This window comes from Leptonychotes weddellii, chromosome 6 (genome assembly GCF_054177405.1).
Source record: "Leptonychotes weddellii isolate Sample4059 chromosome 6, ASM5417740v2, whole genome shotgun sequence".
In the NCBI taxonomy this organism is placed as follows: domain Eukaryota; kingdom Metazoa; phylum Chordata; class Mammalia; order Carnivora; family Phocidae; genus Leptonychotes; species Leptonychotes weddellii.
The window spans coordinates 51,991,463-52,002,814 of record NC_138374.1 but is presented as its reverse complement, the minus strand read 5'-3'; the positions used below and the strand labels follow the sequence as shown (position 1 = coordinate 52,002,814).

The following is an 11,352-nucleotide window of genomic DNA, read 5'->3' as shown; positions in this document are numbered from 1 at the left end:
TAAAAAAAAGAAGATGACGACAATAGCAGGAGGGGAAGAATGAAGGGGGGGAATCGGAGGGGGAGACAAACCATGAGAGACTATGGACTCTGAAAAACAAACTGATGGTTCTAGAGGGGAGGAGGGTGGGCAGATGGGTTAGCCTGGTGATGGGTATTAAAGAGGGCACGTTCTGCATGGAGCATTGGGTGTTATATGCAAACAATGAATCATGGAACACTACATCAAAAACTAATGATGTAATGTACGGTGATTAACATAACATAATAAAAAAAAACAAAGATACTAGCTCTATAGAAAGAAAAGATTCTTTTGTGTTGAAGTATAAGAAATACACTAGTTTTGGGGCACCTGGGTGGCTCAGTTGTTAAGCGTCTGCCTTTGACTCAGGTCATGATCCCAGGGTCCTGGGATCGAGCCCTGCATCGGGCTCCCTGCTCAGCAGGAAGCCTGCTTCTCCCTCTCCCACTCCCCCACTTGTGTTTCTTCTCTCACTGTCTCTCTCTGTCAAAAAATTAAAAAAAAAAAGAAAAGAGCTAGTTTTAACTGAGCTCTATTAAAGCATTTGCTATTAAAAACTGAAGAATTTAAATAACAGGACAAAAGGAGAAAAAACAGAAAATATTCAGGCTTTTTTTTTTCTTACCTTGTCTGTATTAAGAAAACAAACAGGATTGTTTGGCTCAAATACTCCAATCATCCAAGGATTTTCAGAATAATCAGCATAAAATTCCAGTTCCAGCTTTACATCTTTAAAGTGAGGTAGGCTGATCACTGCGTTGGCCACTTTGTCTGATCCACACTCCAGCTTTCCTTCATATGTCAGTTTATTACTTAAGGACATAATTTTACTAAGGCAATTACAAAAATAATTTTAGCTTTGGTAGATGAAAATAAACATGAAAATCACTCATAGCTGACACTCTCACAAATACCTGTTCATTCTGTACTGCACAGTTAATTGTACAACAGCATTCTTATTCTGCTCCAGTCTCTTGAATAAGCTTTCACTCATGCCAAGAGCTCTGTCAACAAATCAAATTCAGGCTTATCAGTGCACTGACATGGTCCCATAAGAAGAATCTAATTTAAAATTAAAATTTCAATGTCTGCTTACCTTGCTTCACGATTTAGCACCAGGGGAGGAAGCTGCTGATGATCCCCCACCAACACAAATCTCCGAGAAAAAAAAAGTGGCCCTAGGCAGACTGGCTGGCTAATTTGAGAGGCTTCATCCACAATACAAAAATCAAAAGTTTTACGAGAAAATATTGGATGGTTTATTCCCATACACGTTGTTGCAACTATACGCTAAGAACAAAGAAAGAAAATAGATGGGTTATCTAACATATCCAAGAAATGTAACTTGTTGGGCGCCTGGGTGGCTCAGTCGTTAAGCGTCTGCCTTCAGCTCAGGTCACGATCCCAGAATCCTGGGATCGAGCCCCACATCGGGCTCCCTGCTCTGTGGGAAGCCTGCTTCTCCCTCTCCCACTCCCCCTGCTTGTGTTCCCTCTCTCACTGTGTCTCTCTCTGTCAAATAAATAAATAAAATCTTTAAAAAAAAAAAAAAATGTAACTTGTTTTTCCCATATTTTATTTTACTTATTGATTTTAATCTCTACACCCAATGTGGCATTTGAACTCACAACCCCAAGATCAAGAATCACATGCTCTACCAAATGAGCAAGGCAGGTGCCCCGCCATTTTTTAAATTTAAGGTTCAGAAAGATTTTTGTCCCAAACAACAGGAATCCCCCAATATTATTTAATTCTGAAACATTTATAGTATGCAAAAAAAAATTTAACTTTTTACTACAAATTGAAAAATCAAGTAAATTCTCGGGCGCCTGGGTGGCTCAGATGGTTAAGCGTCTGCCTTTGGCTCAGGGCATGATCCCAGGGTCCTGGGATCGAGTCCCACATCGGGCTCCCGGCTCAGCGGGGAGCCTGCTTCTCCCTCTGACCCTCTCCCCTCTCATGCTGTTTCTCTCTCTCGCTCGCTCTCTAAAAAAAAAAAAAAAAAAAGAAAAATCAAGTAAATTCTCTGGACACTCTTAACAATGCTCAAATTTGGATATTTCCAAATGGAAATCTGAAACACTCAAGAGGAAATAAGTTAATTATTTTTTAAGTTTTTATTTATTTAAGCAATCTCTACACCCAATGTAGGGCTCAAACAAGAGTCACATGCTCTTCCAACTGAGTCAGCCAGGCACCCCAATAATTTAATTATTATTAATTTTGTTTTTTAAAAGATTTTATTTATTTACTTGAGAGAGAGCACGAGAGAGAGTGGGGGTGGGGAGCCCGACGCAGGGCTCAATCCCAGAACCCCTGGATCATGACCTCAGCCGAAAGCAGCCGCTTAACCAACTAAGCCACTCAGGCGGCCCCAATAATTTATTTTTAAATGTCAATCAGGACTTCACTTCTGGTAAACTGGAGTACTTTTCCTCACTCCTCCCACAAAGTACAACTAAAAACTCTAAACATTATATATAAAACAAACATAAGAACTCTGAAAGGTGGAGAAAAGGTAGACCATCTAGGGACCTTGGGACGGGAGGAACAGTAGTTTGTTCCCTGGGTTTTCTTTGGCCCTCATATATCCCAACTTTGGAGCTGAAGAATTTAACAACCCAGGAATGCCAATGGGCACAGACCAAAGAAAGCTCAAACAAAAGCCAAAGGAACAGAAAAGGAAAGCCTAGTACACAGAAATCTTGTATACAATAGCCACTCTACCCTAACCAAAGACCACAGAAAACACTGTAGTCTTACGCCCCGTTGATGCCAGCAAAGGAACTCCAATATCCTACTGGGGCAATTACAGAGAAGGCCAAGTAGGGAGCCAGGGCTTTAATCCCTGCTGAATGATAATAAGCCCCCAACGTCAGTGGAGACCATGTGGGGAACCTAGACTTTCACCCCTATCCAGCAGTAATGAGGAGCCCCTAATCATTATGTTAAGAGGCCAAATGGGAACTTGCACTTCAACTCCCACCCAGCAGTAATGAGGTGGGGTACCCTCTTGCCCTATCAGACTAGTGTCAGAGGAAGCCAGCTAAAACAGAAGTATTAAATAACATAATGCAAATGTTCAGGTTTCATCATAAAATATACAGAACCATGGGCACCTGGGTGGCTCAGCTGGTTGAGTGTCCGACTGTTGATCTCAGTTCAGGTTTTGATCTCAGGGTTGTCAGTTCAAGCCTGAGTGTGGAGCCTACTTAAAAAAAAGTGGGGGGCACCTGGATGGCTCAGTTGGTTAAGCGTCTGTCTTTGGCTCAGGTCATGATCCCAGCATCCTGGGATCAAGTCCCGAGTCGGGCTCCGTGCTTAGCGGAGAGCCTGTTTCTCCCTTTCCCTCTCCCTCTACTTGTGTTCTCTGTCAAATAAATAAAATCTTTTTAAAAAGTACATAGGGGCACCTGGGTGGCTCAGTTGGTTAAGCGTCTGTCTTTGGCTCAGGTCATGATCCCAGGGTCCTGGGATCGAGCCCCGCATCGGGCTCCCTGCTCGGCGGGAAGCCTGCTTCTCCCTCTCCCACTCCCCCTGCTTGTGTTTCCTCTCTCACTGTGTCTCTCTCTGTCAAATAGAAATAAAATCTTTAAAAAAATAAATAAAAATTAAAAAATACATAAAAAAAAAACGTAACTGGGAAGATCTCAAACTGAATGAAAAAAAGACATGCAACAGATGCCAACACCAAGGATGTCAGAGATGTTAGAATTGTAGGACAAAGATTTTATTGTTTTTAAGTTCATTTTTATTTTTTTAGTAATCTCTACACCCATTGTGGCACTCGAACTCATGACCCCAAGATCAAGAGTGTATAACAAAGATTTTAAAGCAGCCATGATAAAAATGTTTCACTGAGCAACTATGAACATAGTTGAATCAAATAAAAAACACAGAGTCTCAACAAAGAAATAGAGCATAAAAGAAAAAGCAAATGGAAATTTTAGAACTGAAAATATAACTGAAATTTTATTTATTTATTCATTTATTTATTTTTAAAGATTTTATTTATTTATTTGACAGAGAGATACACAGCGAGAGCGGGAACACAAGCAGGGGGAGTGGGAGAGGGAGAAGCAGGCTTTCCGCTGAGCAGGGAGCCCGATGTGGGGCTCGATCCCAGGACCCTGGGATCATGACCCGAGCCAAAGGCAGACGCTTAACGACTGAACCACCCAGGCGCCCCAAACCTATTGTTTTTATCCATATTTTTGCTTACTATGTTCTGCTCTCCTGATGTTCCAAATTTCTGTTCTTTTATCATTCCCTTTCTGTTTAAAGATCTTCCTTTACCCATTCTTTTAGGGTAGTAGGGCAACTGGCAACAAATTCCCTTCGTTTTCCTCTCCCTCTGCCTGCTGCTCTGCCTGCTTGGGCTCTCTCTGTCTGTTTCTCTGTCAAATAAATAAATAAATAAAATCTTCAAAAAAATGGGTTTTTCATTTCTTCCAAATTATATTTGATGGTTGAAGCAAAAATTAGAACACAGTCTGACATAGTCTATGTAGGAAAAATATTAAGACAATCATGAACAGGAGAAGATAAGGGACATAAATGGAGGTGACCTTTCTAACTTCACAAGCTCACTAGTAAAATGACAAAATCAATGGACTATAAGTTATATATATATATAGTATAATGCACAGAGCAACAGAGCATCCACTAAAAGCTATTCAAAGTGATCACTCAAAAACACTATAGAGAAATCAAAATGGAATTCTAAAAAATGTCCAAGTAAGCAATAAGGCAGGAAAAAGAAAACAGAATCAAAAAATAGAGGGGCGCTTGGCTGCCTCAGCCGGTAGAACATGTGACTCTTGATCTCAGGGTTGTGAGTTTGAGCCCCATGATGGGTGTGGAGATTGCAAAAACAAAACAAACAACAACAACAAAAACCGCAGGAAACATAAAACAAAAAGTAAAATGGCAGACTTAAGCCCTAACATGTATCAATACTTATGACGAATATAAATGGTCTATATGTACCATGTACCTTTTAAAAGACAGGGATCAAAACAATTAAAAAACAGATTGGCAGAGTAGCTAAAAAACATTATCCAGATATCTACTTTATACAAGAAAGTCACTTCAAATTTAATGATATTGGCATATTAATAATTAAAGGATGGAAGATCACATTGATAGATTTTCTTGCTGAATGATCCTTACATCATGGGAATAAATCCTACTTGTTCACAGCATACAAACCTTCTAATACACTGCTAAATTTGATTTGTGAATATACTGTTGAGAATGTTTGCATCAGTCAAATATGCCCAATGGGTGTTTTTTTTTAATATTTACTTAAGTAATCTCTACACCCAATGTGGGGTTCAAACGCATGACCCCAAGATCAAGAGTCACATACTCTTCCAACTAAGCGAGCCAGGCGCCATGGGTTTTTTATTTTTAACACAGGTGCAAAAGCAGCTCAGTGGAGGAATGAATGGTTTTTCAAGGAGTGGTGCTGTAACAACTGGACATCAATAGGCAAAAAAATGCACCTTGACCTAAGTGTCACACATCATATAAAAATAATGGTCACAGACTTAAATGTAAAACTTAAAAGTGTAAAACTTTTAGAAAAAAAACACAGGAGAAACTTTCAGCATCTAGACGTAGAGTTTTTAAACTTGACACTGAAAGCAAAATGCATGAAAGTAAAAAATTTATATACTACACTCTATCAAACTTAAAACCTTTTCTACTGCAAAGGCTCCTGTGAGGAACATGAAAAAAAAAAAAAACTACAGAGTGGGAGAAAACATTCAAAAATATATCCATTAAAGGACTAACATCTAGAACATATAAAGAACACTTAAAACTCAACAGTAAAAAAAAAAAAAATCCAAATGGGCAACAGACAGAAAGAGACATTTTACTGAAGAAGATACAGAGAAGCAAATAAGCACATGAAAACATCAATAATCATCATTAGGGATATGCAAATTAAACTCACAATGAGGTATCATTATATACCTATATACCATAACGTCCAAAATGAAAAACAGTAACTCCACCAAATGCTGACAAGGATCACTCATACATTGCTGGTGGGAATGTGGAATGTTACAGCTGCTTTGGAAAACAGTTTGGTAGATTTTTTTTTTTTTTTTAAGATTTTATTTATTTAGGGGCACCTGGGTGGCTCAGTCATTAAGCGTCTGCCTTCGGCTCAGGTCATGATCCCAGGGTCCTGGGATAGAGCCCCACATCGGGCTCCCTGCTCAGCGGGAAGCCTGCTTCTCCCTCTCCCATTCCCCCTGCTTGTGTTCCTTCTCTTGCTTTGTCTATCTCTGTCAAATAAATAAATAAAATCTTAAAAAAAAAAAAAGATTTTATTTATTTATTTGACAGACAGAGAGAGAGAGCACAGAGTCAGGGGGAGCGGCAGGCAGAGGCAGAGGCAGAGGGAGAAGCAGGCTCTCTGCCGAGCAAGGAGTCTGATGAGGGACTCCATCCCAGGACCCTGGGATCATGACCTGAGCAGAAGGCAGATGCTTAACTGAGTGAGCCACCCAGGCGCCCCAAAAATAAAATCTTTAAAAAATAAAAATAGGGGCACCTGGGTGGTTGTTAAGCATCTGCCTTCAGCTCAGGTCATGATTCCAGGGTCCTGGGACTGAGCCCCGCATCCGGCTCCCTGCTCTGCGGGGAGCGTGCTTCTCCCTCTCCCACTCCCCCCTGCTTGTGTTCCTGCTCTCGCTCTCTCTAATAAATAAATAAAATCTTAAAAAATAAATAAATAAAATACAAATAAAAACTTCCCAGAAAAATATAAACGTTAAATAATAAAATAAAAACTTCTATATCACAGTCTCAAAGTCTAGAAATACTTATCGTTAGACTATCCATGTACCATTGCTTTGAATTCAAACTGGCTAAAAAATCCTGATAATTAGTAGTTTTCTAGGTATGATATTATAATAATACATGTTTGGTCTTCCTCTGGGTTCCTGACACAGAGCTCCTAAAACCTTTAGAATTTCGGTAGTGTTAGGGGTGAGAGGATTATCTTTTGTTATTCATAGTAAATCCTTTGCAACCATACCTGCATTTATGCTAATGAGAGGATGGGAGTTGGTTGTCAGAGGAACCAATCTAGAGATTAAAGGGTTAGAACTTTCAGCCCCATCCCAACCCCGACCCCTCTACTTAGGGAAGGGTAGAGGGAATAGGGATTGAGCTAATCACCAACCACCAAATCAATGATTTGATCAGTCGTGCCTACATGATGGAATCTCCATAAAAACCCTAAACAAAGGGATTCAGAGAGCTTCCGGGATTGGTGAACACATCATGGTGCTGGGAGGGTGGTTCATCTGGAGGGTATAGAAGCTCCATATCCCTTTCCACATTCCTAACCCTATGCATCTCTTCCATTTGGCTGTTCCTGAATTGCATCCTATATAATACATCTTGAATTCTGTGAGCCATTCTAGCAAATTATCGAACCGTAGGATGGGGTCATGGGAACCCTGATTTATGGCTGGTTGTTCTGATGCACAGGAGGTCCCAGACATAACTGAGAACTGAAGTGGGTGGTGCAACCTTATTAAGGGGCTGAGCCCTAAGCTGTGGAATCTGCACTAACTCCGCTAGTGTCAGAAGTGTTGTGAGTAGAGAGAGACAAGCATTTTCCATAACTAGGATATTTTAAACTAGGAGATGGGAACCCTGAATAATAAACTAGAAACCTCATTTCAGTTCAAAAGCAAACAGCAAACTATAAATTAATAAAACTGGTCAATGTGACTGAATTCCCCAGAATGTTTCTCCACTCAGTCTGGCTACTCAGGCTGGTGTTATTATGCAATAATAGTACTTACGTGACTATTGTAGAGTTCTTCCAGAAGAGCTAAAGATTTAATGGACTTGGATCTGCAAATTTCCTCCTCTGTGAATTTCTGGATGTCTTGATGTACCTTCTGAGTCTGACCCAAACGCAAAAAGCCTATTTTAAACTTTGCTAACTTCAAAAGAATATTGTCAACAGCAGAGTGTGTATAGCTGGTCAACAAAACACTAAAACCACAGGCATGGAGAATTCTTACCTAATAATGAATAAAAGAAAGGAAAATAACATTACTTTTAATTCCAGAAATTAACATGCTTATATTTTTCAAATAGAATCAGAAAACTTAATAGGAAGCGTATCTTAGAGTTGAGCCAAAGTAAATATTTAAAAAATTATAAAGGCAAAATGTTTTATGAAAATCCCATGGCATTATCTTATTAATTAGTGATATGTTAAAATATATTATTAGTAATAATAAAATTGAGTACAAAATACAAACTTTGAATAGCGCCTGGCACACAGTATCAATCAATCAATATTTCTTGCCATCATTATGATTATTCTAAGATTAGCACAGAAATTTACTGACATGGAAAAAAAAATCCCAGAAAAATCTATTTCAACACCTCTGTATAATTTATTATTTTTTTAAGGCAAGGAAAACATACAATGATACACATGCCCCCAAATGAAAAAGATCTCAGAGAATCCTAAATGCAAGAAACCTACAACATGATTACAACTTTTTGTGACTTAGCTTTTTATATTTATCATGTCCTTCTAAAAGGTTAATTTGAAATAAAGCCTTTTGATTTAAAATTCAGCCCTTTTGATAGAAAATATCACATTCTCCGAACTGAGAAGCTGATTTAAATCGTTAGTTTCTAAGCAAAAGAATAATAACCTTACAAGAGTACATATTGTGGTTGTTTTTCCTGTTCCAGGCATACCCACGATGAGTGTGTAGTCTTTTGAAAGAAGTACCTTTTTCATTGCTTGCCTCTGAGGTTTATTCAAGCCTACATTTAAATTTAAAAATAACAGGAAAAAAAATGCTGGATTTCAATGAGCAAATTATAAGAAAAGCAGCCTCTATGCAAGCCTGTTCTTCAATACGTCTTTTTAAAGTAAGAAAATGTCATGGTGATCAAAGTATATATATAAACTACTTCCCAAGAGAATCTGTCTAAAAATTATAAGTTTAATAAGTTATAAAACTGCTAGACTAGAATGTACTTTGAATTATAAATACAACCAAGAACAATCAATGGAAGAAAACATGCTGATTATCACATACCTTTTAGAATGCAGGCAACTGTATCCTTTGCATCATATGGAAGAACAGAACTGAGGTAGGATATAAAGTGAGGTTCACGAAAGTCAATGATTAAATCTCGAAGTTTTTGGCTGAAAAGAAAAAAAAAAATGTCTTTAGTAATATTCCTTAGGAAAGTGGGGTAAATTTCAGATTCACTCATTGTTACAAACCTGACACAAGTATTTTCCATCAATTTAGAAAGATTTCCTAAGGGAGTATCTATATTACAAGTTTTTTCTTCCTGGTCCAATCTGAACAAAGTTGATTCTGGGAGTACTGACAAGTTCCTAAAACAGTGAAACAGATGTACATGAATGTTTTTCATTTAACATGGTAAGTTGGGTCTGTATAAGAAATACATTGCTGTGTGAAGCCTGGGTGGCTCAGTCGGTTAAGCACCTGCCTTCGGCTCAGGTTATGATCCCAGGTCTTGGGATCAAGTCCCACATCAGGCTCCTGGCTCAGCAGGGAGCCGGCTTCTCCCGCTTCTCCTCCCCCTGCTCGTGCTCTCTCTGACAAATAAATAAATAAACTCTTTAAAAAAAAAAGAAATACATTGCTGTTTGCTAAAAGAATAAATGAGTCAGAATAGCTATTAAAATGGCTACCAGGCCCTAATTCATACTTGCCAATCAGACAAATAAGAATGGTGGACTGGCAGAAAAGGGAGAAAATAGGGCACAAGACACTAAGGTCAAAGCAATTATTCAGGAACCTACAATACTGCTGGCAATTCACTAGGCCTCGCTTTGCAATCTAGCCTGGGCTCATCACCCCCAGAAGGATCCTGAGCACATGGCCCCTCTCTCCTCCAGTCTGGAAACAGGTCTCTTTCCTGATGCCTTCTCCCACTCCTCCTCCAGCTCCTAAAATCCCGGAGTTCCCTAGGGTCCCCTCCCTGGTCCTCTGTACTGCTCTTTCTTGTCATTTCCCCTTTGGTTCTATGCCCTCATGTAGCTCTAAATCCAAAATCTACATCTTGAGACCTGACCCCACATTCCTTTTCCACCTGGTTGCTCAGCCAAGCTTCAGGTTTGGATATCCAGCAGGCAACAAGATCTTTCCACTTGGTCAAAACCCAGGCTATGAAAGCTCAATACATTCAAAACTGAACAAATCTTCATCCCTGCTGAACCTCATCCTCATTCTGTGGGTCTGATGCCAGTCAAGAGCACTTGCCTCTACACCACTGCCTTATCCTTCCCTCTCCCTTCCTCTCACCCTCTTCCCAAACTCCATATCCAATCAGCATCCAAATGTCAGCCCATTTTACTTTCTAAATACTTCTCAAAATCACTCCATCCTCTCTGCCAAAGCTACCTCACCCTCAATCACCGCTAGCCTGGGCCACTACAAGTTTCCTAGTTTCTATGCTTTCAGTTTCATCTCTATTAATTAACTATTCTTCACAATGCATTCACAGAAAAATGCAAATCCGATTATTATCACTCTTCTGTTTAAAACTCTTCGATACATCTGAATAGTCACAACTTAACATGGTATATAAGACCTTCTATGAACTGACCTCCCCAATCACACTCCCTTCTTCATCTTTTACATTTCTGCACTTTCTTGAACATTCCACCTCATACTGTATCACACCATCATGTCTTTATTATGCACCACGTTCCTCCGTCTAGCATACTCTTCTCACACTGTCACCAGGCTAATTATTCCACCGGGTGAAGATCCAGAATGACCTTTTTCAAAAGCTTTCCCTAAGCCTTCTAAACTTCAGTTCAATGCCTCTCATCTATGTTCTCTTCAATTCAAACATTTGTCATATTAGACCAGAAATATGTTTATTTGTCTACCCACAAGATTATAAGCTCCTCAAGGATTTGCAAAGCAGGATACACACTAAATAAATAACTGCAAGCTACCGCAGGAAATCCTAACAGATAAAAGAATTACTGTGGCTCATATTTCCATATCATGAAATCTAGACTAGGGCTGGCTGTGGCCAAACTAGAATTACTGACTGGTAGAGAACAAGCTTGGACACATCCAGGGCAGTTACCCAGAAGTCACTGCATCCCAATTGCTGCTCTCCATCCATTAAGATATGGCAAGGCATGGCCTGCACTTAAAAGTAAGGAAGGCTGGGAGTGCAGGAAGAGGGGAACGTAGATATTAGTGAGCATGGATAGTAGTCTCAACCACAAATGTTCATATCAACTATTTTATTTACTTAATATTTTTCTTTAAATGA

The 11,352-nt window shown here is 39.3% G+C and overlaps 1 protein-coding gene across 1 annotated transcript in view; it reads right to left on the bottom strand.

The window, feature by feature from the left end:
• Positions 1 to 610: 610 nt before the first annotated feature.
• DNA2 (DNA replication helicase/nuclease 2) overlaps positions 611 to 11,352 on the bottom strand; it is a 37,214-nt gene continuing 26,472 nt past the window's right edge. Inside the window, exons 10-16 of the mRNA XM_081823101.1 lie at positions 9,311 to 9,427; positions 9,120 to 9,229; positions 8,732 to 8,841; positions 7,854 to 8,078; positions 1,118 to 1,311; positions 936 to 1,025; positions 611 to 851 (exon numbers count right to left, since the gene is read on the bottom strand). Coding sequence (XP_081679227.1) covers positions 626 to 851; positions 936 to 1,025; positions 1,118 to 1,311; positions 7,854 to 8,078; positions 8,732 to 8,841; positions 9,120 to 9,229; positions 9,311 to 9,427 — 1,072 coding nt within the window. The 3' untranslated portion in view covers positions 611 to 625. The remainder of the gene's footprint in view (positions 852 to 935; positions 1,026 to 1,117; positions 1,312 to 7,853; positions 8,079 to 8,731; positions 8,842 to 9,119; positions 9,230 to 9,310; positions 9,428 to 11,352) is intronic.